The following is an 18,691-nucleotide window of genomic DNA, read 5'->3' as shown; positions in this document are numbered from 1 at the left end:
TGCCATATGGACATACTGTCCTTCTCCAGTTAACATATCTACAGTAACAGCAACCTCCTCTTGCTGATTTTTCTCATCCAGCTCTATAGCCTTTTCATGAAAGTCTGACTTCCACAACAAATAATCACCCCCAGAGAGACAAGCACAAGCAATCGCCTTCCAGTCATTTGGGGGAAGAGCCTTTGCACTAATGGTATCTAATAAACCAAGTGTAAAAGGGGCAGTAGGCCCATACTGAGCACAAGCAAGTTTAAGCTCTTTCAGAGTTTTAAAAGGTACAGGTTCATGTTCTCGCACTAGTCTCCCTGTATCATCCTGTCTTTCCACAATAGGAAAACAGGCAAAGCCATCTATTGTTTCCCCTATATTTCGAGCCTGGTCTATAGATTGTTGGAGAGGAGATTTCCCAGATTTTGAGCTATAGACTATGGAATCAGCCCGATAAGGGAACGGAGGAGCAGAGGGTTGAATGTAGGAAGGAGCTGAGGGCAGCGGAGGCCCCGGGGCTAAGGCAGCCATAGCCACGAATTTTTCATCCCCCCTGTCATCCTCAGACTTCAAGTTATCCTCATATTCACATCCCTCTGTTTCCGGCTTACCCTGATACTCTTCAGACAATGATTTGTCTTCATATGGAAACATTTTTACAAAAAGGTCCCTTACTTTTGACCCTATCTGTCCCATATTCTTTTACTCCCAACTACACTCTCCCCAAAAACTTTCTTTACTCACTGTGCGCACTTCACTTTGGGGAGTTCCGTCACCTTCCTTCAGTTTTAGTTTCCTCGTACTCAAGTCGTCTGTTCGGGCGCCACTTGCCGCGGACCAGCGCAGCTCCAAATAACGGTGCGGAATTAAGGAAACACACTTTGTCAGAACAAAACCGATGGGACCGGGAGGACTCCTCAAACTGCCTGGCAGCATCTGAGTGCCTCACAGCCCCAGTTCGCTTTATTATATGGACCTATGCAAATCAAGGACCCTGATACAAAGTTGCACATCAAAGGCTAAGACAGGAACTCTCCCAAGGCAAAAACAGGATACATTAGTGAAATTTACAAACATCTGAAACAAACAGAGTCAGAGGAAGGGTATGTATATTGCTTCCTGCAACCCAAGGAAGGAAGTGGAGTGGGTGCAAACACTCAGCATCAAAGCCAAATATGGAGATGGAGGGGGTAGAACTTAAGCCCCCTGCCAAGCCTCGAATCTATAATGGCTTTTTGCCATTACCGGTCCACAACACATATCGGAAGATACAATTTTTCCAAATAAGACATACTGTTACTTAGCTCTCTTGGTTGGTTCACATAATTTCTTATCCCCTTCTACCCCTTCTACAAAACCTTGCATTTTTTTTATGCCCCAGGACTCGGTCCTTAACACTTTTCTTCTAATTCTGCAACACCCACCTTTCTGGATGAAATTTATAATTTTATTTTTAATTGGCTTGATGCACAAATAACTCCTAAATCTAAATGTTCTTTTCCCATTTCTCTTGTTTTAGTATAATTTTTTTCTGGTAACTTATTGGCTATTCCCACCATGATAGGTCCCCAACCCAGCTTTTAAATCACCTCCCACAATTATTTCTTGTTATCCTTTATTGTTACATCTCAATTTTTTGTATCATCCTCTACTTAATTTTATTCAGTTTCTCCTCATCTACCAATTTCAATTAGTCATCATGGCCAGTTAAGTTTACCTCTTGAAAATAGACTTTTCCCTCACTTTTCATTGCAACTGCCTTTTCCAAGTCTCCTACATGACCCTCCAGACCTTCATTCTCTACTGCTCAGCCAGGCTTCTCTTTATAAGTACAAATTTACTGTGATTCTTTGGGGGGGGGGGAAAGCATGCCTCTATATTGACACAACTAATATTTGTAACTTTGCCACCTCCATAGAATCTGACCATGAAGAGTTCCATTTAGAGGGATATGCTGGTCTTGAGACAAGCACAACTGTTGGGAACTGACCCAAGACAAGGCAGTCATACATAATATTTATGTCCTTTGGATAAATGAAGCAACTATAATGGTTAGGGGTAGGAGAAGTTTAGGTATTACCCTACCACCTTGATTCCATAATATGGTGAAAGAGAATTTAGACAAATTCTGCTGCATATACATTTATTAACAATTAAGCATGTGCCCCACTATAAACTTGAAGATGTTCTCATGTGTGTGTGTATCTGTCTGTCTGTGTGTGCCTGTGTGTGTGTTCTCAATAAAAACCTAACAAGAAAGTTTCTCTTGAGGCAAATGTGATGATATTCCAGTGGTAGGATTAGGTTAAACATCTAATGACATCTAGAGAATATTCCTTATTAGGACATAGGACTTGAATCTCCCCATACCCTTCTTTAGATCTTATGGCTGGACTAATAATAAAACTGACACAAGACTAGATTGACAGGAGAAAAAAAACAACAATTTAACACGTGTGAATGGAAGGATCATAATATGATGCCCAGATCATAAAGTGAGGTTCAAAGAAATGATTAAACTGGACACCTTTTATACTTTTTAGATAAACAATATATTTGTGAAAAATTGACAGGACAGAAGAAAAGGTTAATGCTTATTAGAAAGGAACTGAAGGTAAGATTGCATATTCATTAATGAAGAATTTAAACAAAGTAAATTAGAAAAGAGGCAACAAGTTTTATTTATATAGATTCTTTGGCTCTCTGTTGATTAACTTTAGCAATCAGGAGTGTCTTTCAGGAAGGAGAGGACACCTTTTATGTGGAGATCAAAATGTTCATGCACTGGCAATTTCCTAAATAACTTTAATTAAAAATAATCAACATGCCATTGTGAGATATCTTCGGGTGGCCTGCCCTGGACCCTGACAAAATCAAGCTTGGAACAATTTCTCTAAGAAGGCAGGCCACTGACTCACTAGATCAGGGGTCCCCAAACTTTTTACACAGGGGGCCATTTCACTGTCCCTCAGACCATTGGAGGGCCAGACTATAAAAAAACTATGAACAAATCCCTATGCACACTGCACATATCTTATTTTAAAGTAAAAAAACAAAACGGGAACAAATACAATATTTATAATAAGGAAAAGTAAATTTAAATCAACAAACTGACCAGTATTTCAATGGGAACTCTGGGCCTGCTTTTGGCTAATGAGATGGTCAATGTGCTCCTCTCACTGACCACCAATGAAAGAGGTGCTCCTTCCGGAAGTGCAATGGGGGCCAGATAAATGGCCTCAGGGGGCCGCATGTGGCCCACGGGCTATAGTTTGGGGAGCCCTGCACTAGATACTTATAGGGGTGGAATGTGTCTCTAAATTAGGTTAAGTAATTTATAAGTCTTGAGTAGCACAATGAATTCACAATGGAGGATCTATTTACAAAATCCATTATACTTAGTAAAAAGCCACTAATTTTAGCAATAAAATGTGATTTCTAACATCCACTGTGCTAATTAATGAAGCATCTACTTTTGATTTAGAAATAAAGATAGCTGAAGTGCTTGTGGCGGCTGCCTCTAGAGTGCTGCCTTACTTTATTTAAATGCTAGTTGACCATCCTGATAAAAACAACCTATTATCTCTGGCCCTGGCCAGTTGGCTCAGCGGTAGAGCGTCGGCCTGGAGTGTGGGGGACCCGGGTTCGATTCCCGGCCAGGGCACATAGGAGAAGCGCCCATTTGCTTCTCCACCTCCACCCCCCTCCTTCCTCTCTGTCTCTCTCTTCCCCTCCCGCAGCAAAGGCTCCATTGGAGCAAAGATGGCCCGGGCGCTGGGGATGGCTCCTTGGCCTCTGCCCCAGACGCTAGAGTGGCTCTGGTCGTGGCAGAGCGACGCCCCGGAGGGGCAGAGCATCACCCCCTGGTGGGCAGAGCTTTGCCCCCTGGTGGGCGTGCCGGGTGGATCCCGGTCGGGCGCATACGAGAGTCTGTCTGACTGTCTCTCCCCGTTTCCAGCTTCAGAAAAATACAAAAAAACTAAACAACAACAACAAAAAACTATTGTCTCTAGAGCAGAACTTGTATTAACACAGTAGCCCATCTTTTTTGTTGTTGTTAGAATAATTACAAAGAAAACATAATCAGGCCCTGGCCGGTTGGCTCAGCGGTGGAGCATCGGCCTGGCGTGCGGGGGACCCGGGTTCGATTCCCGGCCAGGGCACATAGGAGAAGTGCCCATTTGCTTCTCCACCCCCCCTCCTTCCTCTCTGTCTCTCTCTTCCCCTCCCACAGCCAAGGCTCCATTGGAGCGGGGATGGCCCAGGTGCTGGGGATGGCTCCTTGGCCTCTGCCCCAGGCGCTGGAGTGGCTCTGGTCGCGGCGGGGCGACGCCCCGGAGGGGCAGAGCATCGCCCCCTAGTGGGCAGAGCGTTGCCCCCTGGTGGGCAGAGCGTTGCCCCTGGTGGGCGTGCCGGGTGGATCCCGGTTGGGCGCATGCGGGAGTCTGGCTGGCTGTCTCTCCCCGTTTCCAGCTTCGGAAAAAATACAAAGAAAAAAAAAAAAGAAAAGAAAACATAGTCATTGTAACATCAGACTCCTTGCTCCTCTATGCCACTGCCTGGGGTTTCCCTTCTGCTTTAGTTTGTTTATATAAATGTAATCTTGTTTCCCTTCTTTTCTGTTTTTCCTCCCTCCTCTTTCTGTCTTTCTGTCTCTCATACACACTTCATATTATCCCCTTAATTTATAAAGATTTCCTTCATAATGCTAAGGTCTAGTTATTGTCTCCTTCATTGTTATTAAAATGGCACTTTAGATTCATTATTAGTGTAACCCTTTTCATTTTGAGTAATGAGTGCTTACTAGTGAATGCTTACTACCTGTAGAGCATTGAGAATTCAAAATTTCTTCTCTCTCTTTATTTCTGTGAAAGGAAGGCTCAAAGAAAAAGTCATAAAGAAAAGCATTATTACTTCCAGAATTTTGCAAAGATGGATACATTTTAGAACTGGCTTTACAAATAAAAACTACAGTGTGTCCGTCAAGTCATGGTGCACTTTTGACTGGTCACAGGAAAGCAACAAAAGACGATAGAAATGTGAAATCTGCACCAAATAAAAGGAAAACTCTCCCAGTTTCATACCTATTCAGTGCAGTTCGATGTGGGCTCACGCAGAGATTTTTTAGGGGTCCTTAGGTAGCTATCCCATATAGCCTCTACAGACTCGTTACTGACTGATGGCCTACCAGAACGGGGTTTCTCCACCAAACTGCTGGTTTCCTCAACTGCTTATCCCACCGAGTAATGTTATTCCTATGTGGTGGCACTTCGTTGTAAACATGCCGATATTCACGTTGCACTTTGGTCACGGATTCGAATTTAGCGAGCCACAGAACACACTGAACTTTCCTCTGTACCTTCCACAGCTCGACTGGCATAGCTGTGGGCTGCTCCGCTGTATACACGGTGTTACATCATCATCTGCACGTATGCACATGCTGCCACATCATCCTACAGAAACTGGAAGGGTTTTCCTTTGATTTGGTGCAGATTTCACATTTCTATCGTCTTTTGTTGCTTTCCTGTGACCGGTCAAAAGTGCACCATGACTTTACGGACACACTGTATATAATAGCTATTTCAAGAAAAATAAGGTTGTAAATTTATGAGTAATCTAATAATAAGTGAAAACAGCAAGTACCAACTCTTACAAGAGGATTACACTGGTAGATGCAGTAAGATACTGCATACACTTTCATTAAGAAGTAACTTCTAAGAACAGCCTTAAGGCTCAGGGAGAGGGTCTAGTGCTAGATAAGTAACTCTATTTTATGTTTGTTTTTCTCAGAGTACAAACTGTTTTGTTTTTATCTTTGTTTCTATGCTTCTGACTATGGGGTATAAGGTGTATGCTAAGTATTAATGATAGCAAAACAAGCTTATAAGAACACTATAATTGTTAATACAATTCCTATTTTCAAGATGAGGAAAGAAATTTCTAGTTCTGCTTCAGCAGTTATTACAGGTATTAGACAAAATTAGAGCAGTTTTTATAATCTCCACCCCCAACCCTTGGAAAATGTGAGCAGCTATTCCATTTCAAGTGTATGAAACAATTTGGTATCTATGCAATCTTAGATCACAGAATTTATTTTTCTTTCTCCTTCAATTACAAGGTTGCTATTAATTGTTTCAGGAATTACTGTCCTCACATCCATCAGTGAAACACAGTAATTGTGTAAATCACTTAGAAATCTTATAGGGGGAAAAACAAACAGATGTTTCTCTCTCTCTCCCCCCTCTTCTCTCTCTCTAAAATTAATAAGTAATTTTGTTAAAAAAAAGAAATCATATTAGGGTTGTGTTTCTGTTTTTAAGTGGTAGTAATTAGATAATTTGCATACACATGAACAATCCAAAATGTGTTTTCGAGTTCCAGAAAGAGACCTGTAATTGTTTTGGTATATAACTTGCCCAGCTGTAAGCTGTTAAATGATAAGAATCAAGCTTTCTTATCCTAAATGCTGTGCTCTCTATATACCACTCTGCTAAATCTTACCTCTTTAAGACCTCTAATATCTACACTGCCCACTGACCTCCTAAGGAAATAAACTGAACATCTACTTAGGGCCAAGCATTTTGCTATATGATGGGGATTTATTTACTCCTAGACATCTTTAGGAAGGTGCTATTTTATAGATCAGGAACCATAGTATCAAGTGAGTAAAACATAATTAATGACAGTCAAGATTTAAGAGCTCAACTTTCTTGGTGTCATATTGCCTGATTCTTCTTTATCCATGTATCCTTGAACTGGTGTCTGCATTTGAAGGGGCAGTTTGTACGGTCCTTACAAGTTGATTTCATCAGGTAAACTTCTTCTCTTGTCTGTTCTTCAAGCCAATGGCATTACCTCTAGAACTGCAGTTGTGCTGGGTTGGAACTGTTTTTAAGGCTGTTTCTGAGTCTGCAGTAAGGTCCATGGTTGTTAACATGACTAGGTACAAGGGGTTCAGTTAGACAAGGATCCTGTCTGGTTTCTGGGTGAGTGGGACTGCTTCTAGTACATGTTAGTAGACTATCACTCAGACAAGTGTCCACTTTAGGGTCCACAGCTGAGTTCTCAGTCAGCAGGCCTATTACCTGGTGTGCGGATGTGTGTGCTTCCAAGCATGTGTCTAGAAGGGCTCCTGCCTGGTCACTGGATAGGTCCCTGGGTAGGCAAGACTGGCTCTGGACCGTGGCTGGAAGGACACAGGCAAAATATGTTTTATTTGTCCTTTTTACTGACAACACTCCTGTTGTTCATTTTTTGTGGGACCTGACAGTCAGAATCTCTCAAAAGTTATGGAAAGAGTAAATCGTTCGCTATATTTGAGTTTATGAAGATTATTACAAAGAGTGTGTACACCAGCTGTTTTCCATCTCTGCAGTGAACAAAGTTATAGTTGAGGGTTTAAGTTAGAGAAAATACAATTTAGAGAATAAAATTCAGAATAAGAAATATACTCTTGTACTCCACTGCTATAATTACTTATTTGTTTATTCATTCATTTTTAAATTTTATTTTTCACTTACAGTTGACATTCAACATTATTTTGTATTAGTTTCACATATATAACAGAGCAGTTAGATATTTAAATAATTTACAAAGTGATCCCCCTGATAATTCTGGTACCCTCCTGGCACCATACATAGCTATTACAATATTGTTGACTATATTTTCTGTGCTTTACATCCCCATGACTGTTTTGTAATTAATTCGTACATCTTAATCCCTTCACATTTTTTTCATCCAATCCCCAACACCCCTTCTCTAGCATCTAGCACTCTGTTCTCTGTATCTATGAATCTGTTTTTATTTTTTCCTCAGTTTCTTGTGTTCATTAGATTTCACATATAAATGATATCATGTGGCACTTGTCTCTCTCTGTCTAGGTTATTTCACTTAACATAACATCCTCTAGATTCATTTACACTATTGCAAATGATGACTATTTTTGAACTGTTTATAAATTTAAACTTACTTAAAAAAAACACAGACCTATCCTTTAAGTTTGAAATAATTTTGTGGGTTTTTTTGTGATTAAAAAATATCATTTTTCAGCCCTGGCCTGTTGGCTAAGCAGTAGAGCGTCAGCCTGGTGTGCGGGGGACCCAGGTTCGATTCCCGGCCACGGCACATAGGAGAAGCGCCCATTTGCTTCTCCACCCTCCCCCTCCTTCCTCTCTGTTCCTCTCTGTCTCTCTCTTCCCCTCCCGCAGCCAAGGCTCCACTGGAGCAAAGATGGCCCGGGCGCTGGGGATGGCTCCTTGGCCTCTGCCCCAGGCGCTAGAGTGGCTCTGGTCGCGGCAGAGCGACGCCCGGAGGGGCAGAGCATCGCCCCCTGATGGGCAGAGCGTCACCCCTGGTGGGTGTGCTGGGTGGATCCCAGTCGGGCGCATGTGGGAGTCTGTCTGACTGTCTCTCCCCGTTTCCAGCTTCAGAAAAATACAAAAATATACATATATATAATTTTTCAGTTTCTCCAGTCACATGAAGCTGATACAGATTAGTCAATATATGTTCTTACAGATATTTTTTTTAATCTAAGAGCTGTTACCCAAAATTCATCTTCAGCTGGTAATTGTGAAAAAATAAAACACCTTATATACATATGAATTTGAGACAGAATACATTGCTGAATCTTAGTATGGTATCTGGTACAGTGTTTGCAGTCTGATAACTTTCAAGTCCAGAGTTTGCTTCTGGTGATAAAAAAAAAAATATGCCCATCCCCTTATTACACAGACATAGACTCTGGGAAAAGAGAGGAATTAAATACCAGTCAAGTGTCTCATTGATTTGAGGATGCTAATGCAACTGCTTGTAAGGAGCTTTTTAGCCACATTTACTCCTAGAATAATCTGCATGTGAGCAATTTCTTTTTTTTCCCTGAGAGTTATTAGTTTAAATGCTATCAATCCATCCAAATGACATAAAGAGATAGAAAACTGACTGATGCCATAGGACCAATTTTTGAAGTTAATTTAAGCTTATTATAGTTACTATGTATATTACTCTAGGCAAGAAACTGTCTCCTTTTTGATGAAAAGTGTGGATTCTGGCTATTTTATTGAGAGCACATGCCCTGTCATATAAGGATCAATTATCATGAAACTAAAACTTGTGTTTAGGGCCCTGGCTGGATGGCTCAGTGGTAGAGTGTTGGCCTGACATGCAGGAGTCCCAGGTTCAATTCCCGGCCAGGGCACACAGGAGAAGCACCCATTTGCTTCTCCACCCCTCCCCCTCTCCTTCCTCTCTGTCTCTCTCTTTCCCTCCTGCAGCCAAGGCTCCATTGGAGCAAAGTTGGCCCGGGTGCTGAGGATGGCTCTATGGCCTTTGCTAGAATGCCTCTGGTTGCAACAGAGCAATGCCCCAGATGGGCAGAGCATCGCCCCCTAGTAGGCATGCCAGGTGGATCCTGGTCGGGCACATGCGGGAGTTTGTCAGACTGCCTCCCCGTTTCCAACTTCAGAAAAATACAAAAAAAATAAACCCAAAACAAACAACTTGTGTTTAGGTTTTGTGGTGCTCTTGTCAATTACGTGGCTGCTAACTGCAGTTCTTTGATGTCTTTGAGAATTCTAGAAGCCTATATTCTGTCCTAGAAAGAGTTTCTCAAATTATGGCCCAGGATCAGCAGCAGCAGCACATTAGAATTTTCTATAAATATAAATTCTCAGGACCTCTTTTAGACCTACTGAATGAAAAATTTGAGAGGTGGGGTCCAGGAGTCTGTATTTTAACAAGCCTTCCAAATTCTGATTATTCATGCTCAAGTCTGAAAACCAGTTTTCCAGAGGAGTTTACAGAGATTCTAGGGCATTTCTTTAAGTCACAGTGAGAAACTACAGTTCATTGCTAACCTTGAACCCCACAGCTCCTAGAAATTCTTTGCAGAATCCATCCAGGCAGCATGGAGTGTGTACAACCAAGGCATTCTCTCCTAAGAAATAATCCAGGTCTTGAGAAAATCTCTATACCGTTATGAGATATGTCAAGTGTTACCCAAATGAATGGCCATTCATTCATTTAATCAAAATATTTTGAGCATCTATAAAGCTCTGGTCATATATCTGAGTCAAGAATCTTGTGGAGCCCTGGCCGATTGGCTCAGCAGTAGAACGTCGGCCTAGCGTGCGGAGGACCCGGGTTCAATTCCCGGCCAGGGCACACAGGAGAAGCGCCCATCTGCTTCTCCACCCCTCCGCCGCACCTTCCTCTCTGTCTCTCTCTTCCCCTCCCGCAGCCAAGGCTCCATTGGAGCAAAGATGGCCCGGGCACTGGGGATGGCTCTGTGGCCTCTGCCTCAGGTGCTAGAGTGGCTCTGGTCGCAACATGGCGACACCCAGGATGGGCAGAGCATCGCCCCCTGGTGGGCGTGCCAGGTGGATCCCAGTAGGGCGCATGCGGGAGTCTGTCTGACTGTCTCTCCCCGTTTCCAGCTTCAGAAAAATGCAAAAATGCAAAAAAAAAAATCTTGTGGATAAAGAAAGAAAATAAGATGTGAGCACAATATTATAATACATGGGACAAGAGATCACCTCTAACTCAGATAAATCAGATTCAAATTCAAAACTGCGTATTTAACTGCCGGTTTTTGCAGTGGATGGCCATAAATATTTTTTAAGCCACCATAAATGTAATCAGTAGTGAAGTTTGGAAAAATAAATTTTTGGGACTCTGTGTGGAATGGGCCAGAAGGAGAAGAAAACAGAGAAGACCCACTAAAAATAATTATAACAACTGAAAAATGAGTACAACTTGACCTAGGATGGAAATAAAATCCAAAGGATTTTTTCCAGTGAACAGCTGTGAGATTATTGGTAAATGCAAGGGTTAGATAAGTAGAACATGCATCTGAGGTTTGGAGACTAAAGAAGTAAGATTGTTGTGTTATGAAAATTATAGTGAACTTAAAGGTGAAGAACAGAGCTTAAGATGGGAAGTTTGTTATTTTGTGAAAATGTTGAATGTAAGGTGCATGCTAAACATTCAAATTAAGAGATTCAAGTGATATGTAGAAGTGGGGGACTATTGGTAGTTCATGAGAAAGAAAATAGGATTGGACATCCAAGTTAGGGAGACAGCAACCCAGAAGTGATTGTTGGCATTATGGAAAGAAAGAAGATTTTAAAAGGACAGTAAGCTGAGAGAAAAATGAAGCAAGCTATAGATAGTATCTTGAGAAATTATAGCATTTATGGGTTGAAAGAGAGGCATCTGTGGAAGAGACAGAGGAACTGGAAACAGACAGTGTCATGTAGGCAAATGTAATAATCAGCTGGAGCTTACCCATATTTGTGGGTCAGTTGTTTACATTTCTTCTGATTCGTAAGTGCTCTGTTATTACTGGTATTAATATTGATCTGGTTCTCAAAAAAGTTTTAAGCCTAGAAAAGACAATGGGCAAAGAATGAAGATCCAGTCATTATACATCCCAGATTTGAGCAAACTTCAACAGTTTATAGAACTTTGTGACAAACTAGAAGAAAACGACTTCCAAGAAATAAAATAGTATATGCATGAAATAATATTAAAATCTACAGTCTGGCTTCAGGAGCCCTCCCTCAGCATAAAGGCAGTAATTAGACTGAGGTGAATTAGGAGTTCTGATATCACATTCTGAAAAGGAAATTGATGAATGAGAGACTATCCAAAAGATAAATTACTTCTTGTTCTTAGAAACAGTAAATGAAAAATTTGGGATGTTTATTGTAAAAAAAAATGAGATAAAGATAATACATGATAGTGTTCATCAAATATTTGAAGAGTTGTTATGTAAAACGGGAGAAGAATGAAGAAAGAGACAGATTTGAGAACCAAGTTCCATTCATTTATATTGTAATTTTTTATTCTTATAGTCAAATTGATTAACATGATGAAAAATAATTTGACAGTGTTTTACATGTAAGATAAATGAAGATCAGTAAAGCAATATGCTTTTTCTATAATAATTCAGTGTAATAATATCCTCATTCACAAAATCCAAGAATGGGCTTCCAGTAAAAAATTAAATATTCCACTGACAAGCAAGATACAATCTTCTCTTTTTTTTTAACAGGGTAAAATGACTAAAGGCAACATTAACTGAATGTACCATTATTTAGAGTAAGCACATGCTATCCAAATATGTAGCTTTATATAAGCAGTCAAGATTCTCTATGATCTGTGCATCAAAATCCTAAAAGTTAACGTATTATTATTCTTTTCATTGTTTTTTCTCCTACTACTTTCACAACAACAACAACAAAAAGTGACCCTTTATACCTGCAAATTAGTTCCAGAATATTTGGCATTATTGAATTGTTTTAAAAGTTAACAAAGGCTTCTGTCTTTGGTCCCACAGAAATGACACCTTTGGAGATGTCTGTGAAGAGAAGTGAATGTTTTCATGTCCTGTTGTTTTCTTGTACAGTAGTGACCTCAGTTTTATTCTGTAATGTTTTTACAGACAATAAAGATTATGATGCATACTTATCTTACACCAAAGTGGATCCTGACCAGTGGAACCAAGAAACTGGGGAAGAAGAACGCTTTGCTCTTGAAATCTTACCTGATATGCTTGAAAAGCACTATGGATATAAGTTGTTTATACCAGATAGAGATTTAATCCCAACTGGAAGTAAGTTAATGTTTTCATTTGAGAGTGTGAATATATTCTTGGGTCTATCTATGTAATAATCATTTTTAGACAGAATTTTACCTTTTGCTTCTTTACTACAAAAATTGTGTCATTTTCACAAAAAATAAATGTTATAATGTGTTTATATGAAACTTAATCTTTGACACTTCTGAGAAACTACTTACATTATTTTATAAAGCATCTCATTTTATGAGCCTAAACATTTAAGGAAACCAAATGAGAAATTTGTACCTGGACAAATATTTCTAACATTAAAAGAAGCAAAGCTCATACTCTATTCAAAGTGATCATTCATTGGCTATTTTCATCTTCTCATGACATTACCCAACAAACACCAATTATCATTTAATGAGTGAAAGAGAATCTTCCAGGGCTTTAAGAATCACTTGTTGTATTTACTCATTCTGATCCCTTTTCTCTTTTGTAGCATACATTGAAGATGTAGCAAGGTGTGTAGATCAAAGCAAGCGACTGATTATTGTCATGACCCCAAATTACGTAGTCAGAAGGGGCTGGAGCATCTTTGAGCTGGAGACCAGACTTCGAAACATGCTTGTGACTGGAGAAATTAAAGTGATACTAATTGAATGCACTGAGCTCCGAGGAATTATGAACTACCAGGAGGTGGAGGCCCTCAAGCACACTATCAAGCTCCTGACGGTTATTAAATGGCATGGACCAAAATGCAACAAGTTGAACTCTAAGTTCTGGAAACGTTTACAATATGAAATGCCTTTTAAGAGGATAGAGCCCATTACACACGAGCAGGCTTTAGATGTTAGTGAGCAAGGGCCTTTCGGGGAGCTGCAGACTGTCTCAGCCATTTCCATGGCTGCGGCCACCTCCACAGCTCTAGCCACTGCCCATCCAGATCTCCGTTCCACCTTTCACAACACGTACCATTCACAAATGCGTCAGAAACACTACTACCGAAGCTATGAGTATGACGTACCTCCTACCGGCACCCTGCCTCTTACCTCCATAGGAAATCAGCATACCTATTGTAACATCCCTATGACACTCATCAACGGGCAGCGGCCACAGACAAAATCCAGCAGGGAGCAGAATCCAGATGAGGCCCACACAAACAGTGCCATCCTGCCGTTGCTGCCAAGGGAGACCAGTATATCCAGTGTAATATGGTGACAGAAAAGCAAGGGGCACCTGGTCCCTAGGAGCTTGAGTAGAGTCTGCAGTCCAGTGCCTGGAACAAAATCCTCGACTGCTGCTGTTACAAACATGCATTACAATCTCTAGAACACGAGGAAAAACAGGGTCTTGTATATATGTTTTTTGCAGTTTCTTTGTAGCATCAGTGTCTTCCTGTTTTACCATGTCTCTTACCCATTACATTTTTTACTTTGTTTTATATGTCATTGGAATTTGTAAATTTACATTTTTTAAAGAGACGTATGTATAGATAGAAAACCCTTTTTTTGCTTCACTAGTTTAGTCTTCGAATGGGTTTTATTTCCTTTCCTTGATTTTGTTTTGCTTTTAACATTTCCTTGGGGTGCTTGGACAAATCTCTCTGATGGGACAAAGAGCACAGGATCCTCTCTTGGGTTCTATGTAGGATCAGCAGGGCCATGTGGGCCTTCAGAGAGCAGTGCAAGAAATACCAGCATTGCCACTGGAGGGGGGAAAAAGATGAGAAGAACACTTGCTCATAGGAGGGCCGCACCAATCAGAGCCCTGAATCTCGTCCTTGTCCCGCCTCATTTCCCACCTCTATCCTTCTAATGGTGGCATGATGTGTAAACTCTGAGGAGGAGTGGGGGTGGGTTTGTCTTAACATTTAATTCACTGCTCGTCAGAATACACTCCAGACCCAAAAGTGTGCTAGTCACTTGACAGGGACTGCTACAGTGCGCTAAGAAGAGAAAATCAAGGGCATGAAAATGGGGGAAAGAGTGTTGTTTCCGTTTTTTAAATGAGTTGATGTACCCTTATATAAATACATATATATATAAACACACAACAAAACAAAATAAAAACAAAACAAACAAAAAAACAAAAAAAGAACAAAAAAACACAAAAAGACAAAAAACAAAAAGTTAAGCCCTATATTTGATCACTTCCTGGAAAGGCATGAATGTGTTTGTGGCTGTTTTTGTTTAATATTCTACTTCCTCTTTCTCCTCTATATTTTTTTCTGAAAATGAGATTATGTACAAATGCCAGGCAAGTTAACCCTAAAGGGTGAATCAACACAAGTCAAAAATGAAATTTACATTGATGGCTTCCAAACCAAAGGGAAGGACAGGATGTGTCATCAAATATGTTTTGTCACTTTGTATTATACAAAATGTTATTTTCTAAAGAGTCAGAACAAATCTGTGAAACTTATTATAGGGTCCTCTTGTATTAAATGTTAATTCACTGTATTTAATTTTTAATGCTACATTGAGAATTAAGTGTTTGGTTTCAGTTTGTAAACATAAACAACACTTACTAGTATCAAAGTGTTTAAATAAGAACTCAGGAGGTCAAACAGATGAATACCTACAAAAATCAGTATTTTCAAAAGAAACATTTACACAGAGTGGTTTTTAAATTAGGTGAGAATGTGTTTAAAATAATTTTACTGTATAAAGACTTAGTGTTATTTTAACTGTGTAATTCTATCTTTCAGAAACAAAGCTGATGCTACCAGAACATTTCTAACTACCATGTAGCTTTATGTTTGAAATCAGTGACATAAGCAGCTAATATCTATTTTTGGTTGAAGATAATGCAAATCAGTCATAAAGGATCTTGCAGAAGGCAGAATTGTTAAAAGAAAATATTACCTAAGTAGCTTTTAGTTAAAAAAAATGTGGTGAAAACACTGATAATAGAACTTTTACATTACTTTAGTGATTCATTGTAGGAACTTCCATCCTAGTCGTTGTCTGTGGGTTCGTGTAGTGACTATTGTATGCTTGGTTTGTTTCTACTGCCATATAATAAGAAAACAAGTCTACAGTTTTGGTCACAATTCTAAGATGTGAGTTGACCACAAAATTGTAAATTTCAGTAGAATTCTTGGGGGAGGGTAAAATTGAATTGTGAAAGTACAAAAGATAAGTATAAGACTTTTGTAACAATACAAAGGTCTCAGTATTCGGGTGACAAGGTAAAGAAGCCTTGGGATATGCGTTGGTTTTTAATTCCTTAAAAAAAAATCTTTATTTCCCTGACAACTCACCTGGGTTCTTCTTTAGAATCTGTTCTTTATTCCCTCGCTCCCCTTGGACCTGTGTCACATTTTCACAAACCAGAACTGAAGCTGCAAGGACACATAAAGTTTAAAATCAGCTTTGCACATTGGGTTATTTTCAGAATCCAAGAAAGTCATTGTTTCCTTTGGACTATGGACACCTGTCAGAGACTGGTGGCAATGAACCACATTCAGCTGGATTCCAGACACCCCCCCCCCCACCCTAGTGCTCAGAAAACTGTAAACGTGGGAATAGCCTGGTTTATTTTATTTTTTACTATTTTTATTTTTTTTAAGTGCACGATGGAAGTGTGGAATAAATGCAGAGGAAGTAATCACACCACAGTCATATTTTAGGCATCCATAGGTGTTAATTTAGCTGCCTTGGGAGTACATTTTTTGTTCTACTTTTAGTGTAGATTTAAGCACTTTGAATAGCATGATTCAGGGATTGATGGGTAATATTTGATATTCTCACGATTTAAACATTTTTTCCTCTAATGCTTTGTCATATCTTTAAAAAAATGAAATAAATGGAGAAGCTGTCTATGGCTTTAGAAACATTCCTCCCAAGTATTCCTCTATCAGCTCCATGTGAGAACAAATGAAGGAAACTGTCATGTGTTCACGTGCTCTATGTTTAACAAAGTTTATGTTAGAACTCACAATAAAAAGAGAAAAAAATGTATTTTCCCTAATTCTTAGGTTTTATCCTTCTCTCTCTCTCTTTCTTTCTTTTTTTTTCTTGGTGGGTATTTTGGGAGATAAACATATTCTAGTTTTAAAAACATAGTCGGAAGTGTGACTATGTTAGCCAAGTTGAGGGAAAGAATGGTCTTGTGGACTTGGACATGTATGATGTATGTTATTGCCTGTGTTTTGTCCATCATTGCTCAGGCTCCAAGAGACACATTATGGACTAAAAAGTTCATCTGGTTTTTTAATGTAACCTCTACTTGCTGCCTATGAGTGTCCTACCTTTTACACTGGTGCTCAAATCTTTGATTATTTAATTTCTAATCCATTCCTTAGGTTTCCTACAGGCAGAAAAGAAATTTGTATCTCATACAGCCAGCTGATTTAAATTTTGATTTTTCTATGAACTAAATCTAAGACTCAATAAATTAAGAGACCTGAACCTACTATATTTCTATAGCTAAACATCCAGTTGTTCAAAGAGTCAACAATTTTGAGTTTATTACTTTCTTTATAATTTATGATGGAGTTGAACTCTTATCAACTTAGTCTTAAATATCTAAACACTGTTTTCTTCTTTATTTCTTTATTATTCTGTATTTTATAACAAGAGAAAATATAACTGAAATCCAGTGCCTAAACTCTAAGTAAATTTGGTTTAGCCTAGAATAGTCATTAACTTTGACAGTTACAATTTGTGTAAATTAAGATTACTGTTTCTACAAAAACATTAACTCATACATTTGTAAATTATTTTCTGATTCTGGAATCATACCCTAGTTCTTCTTTTTCTAAGAAGTATTTTTATCTTATGCTTAATTTCTTTCTTTTAAAAACCAACATCTAGTTTAAGTTTATATCATTAGTCCCAGAAGAAAGCTTATTGAAATTCAAAGGAGACTGTTGGTATTATAAAAGAGAAATGACTGAATGGAACTGAGGAAGTAAAGAGACATGAAAAAAGAAAATCCCCTACTGTATCTAACCTGCACTCACTTGGTCATTATTCACATTATTGCCATCATTGGCTAAGAGAGGTGAAATATTAAATGGGGTAGAAATCCTACATACAGACACATATTCCTTATCCCTGAAGAATTTTTTTAATAATATATACAGTTATTTCACAGAATTGATGATGCAACTGGGTTCCCTGAAAGGAGAAGCTTGTCAATGGAAGCAGAGCTATTTCTTACCTTACCACAAACTGTTTCCACGTATTGTTCTGCGCAAATACAGTAACCAACAGTCAAATTTTGATTAGACTCAACAATACACCTTAAACTCGGTTCAGGGACCCCTTCCTTGAGTCTGTGTAAAGGATTAAAGGAAATTATGAAGTCCTTGAAATTCCAGACAAAGTTGTAAATGTATGCAAAATTATATTTTCCTGGATGTCAGAGTCAAAGGTATCCATCACCTATAAAAGCTATTAACATTTGGATTTAAAGCATATTCTCAGAAACTGGCACTCAGATCAACCATATATCTTGCAGGCACTCTTATGGCTACTATTCCTCACCTGTATTCATGAAAATTCACTAGATAGATATTATTTTAACAAACCAAGGCAGCCCCTCTTCCAATATGACCTGACCTATGGGAGACTTGGTTTGTAATGAGGAAAAAACATTGTATAATGACAAGTAATTCATGCTCAGATAAATGAGAACTAACTGACTTACTATGATAGTTCACTCATTTCTTAATTTACTCAAAAGATAGTTTGGGGGGGGGTGAAATCATGTAATTTAGCATGATCCATTACTGCATTAAACATTTTTATGATTTGGGTTTAATCATGTTTCCTAGAATAAAACTAAGAAAAATTAATTCAGTACAGGAGTAGAAGAAACAACCATTTGACATGCTTTTTCCAAAGGGATCCAGTTTGTTATCCCAAGATTTAGATATATTTGGTTTTCAGCAAATGAGCTTTTGCCAGGTTCAGGATATATGATATAACATCAGGGCAATATGAAAAACTTTGAGAATACACTGAAGTGAGGTGGTTATTTAAAGTTTTACTGTTTAATCATGATTGAAACAAGGTGAAAGTTTGTGCTATGTTGATAAGTTTAAGATACAAGGAGCTGTAAGACTTAAATCTGAGTAAAGAGAAGGATGATGATGAGTTCATCTTAATTCTAAACTTGTGTGTTTTTTCATCG

The 18,691-nt window shown here is 39.0% G+C and overlaps 1 protein-coding gene across 1 annotated transcript in view; it reads left to right on the top strand.

Moving 5' to 3' along the window:
• The window catches only part of IL1RAPL1 (interleukin 1 receptor accessory protein like 1), a 1,416,727-nt gene extending 1,402,207 nt beyond the window's left edge, over window positions 1-14,520 (top strand). Inside the window, exons 10-11 of the mRNA XM_066249265.1 lie at window positions 12,431-12,601; window positions 13,050-14,520. Coding sequence (XP_066105362.1) covers window positions 12,431-12,601; window positions 13,050-13,768 — 890 coding nt within the window. The 3' untranslated portion in view covers window positions 13,769-14,520. The remainder of the gene's footprint in view (window positions 1-12,430; window positions 12,602-13,049) is intronic.
• The last annotated feature ends 4,171 nt before the right edge of the window (window positions 14,521-18,691 follow it).

Source organism: Saccopteryx bilineata, chromosome X, assembly GCF_036850765.1.
Source record: "Saccopteryx bilineata isolate mSacBil1 chromosome X, mSacBil1_pri_phased_curated, whole genome shotgun sequence".
In the NCBI taxonomy this organism is placed as follows: Eukaryota; Metazoa; Chordata; class Mammalia; order Chiroptera; family Emballonuridae; genus Saccopteryx; species Saccopteryx bilineata.
Note: the sequence above shows the minus strand (reverse complement) of the source record. Positions and strands in the feature narration are given on the sequence as shown.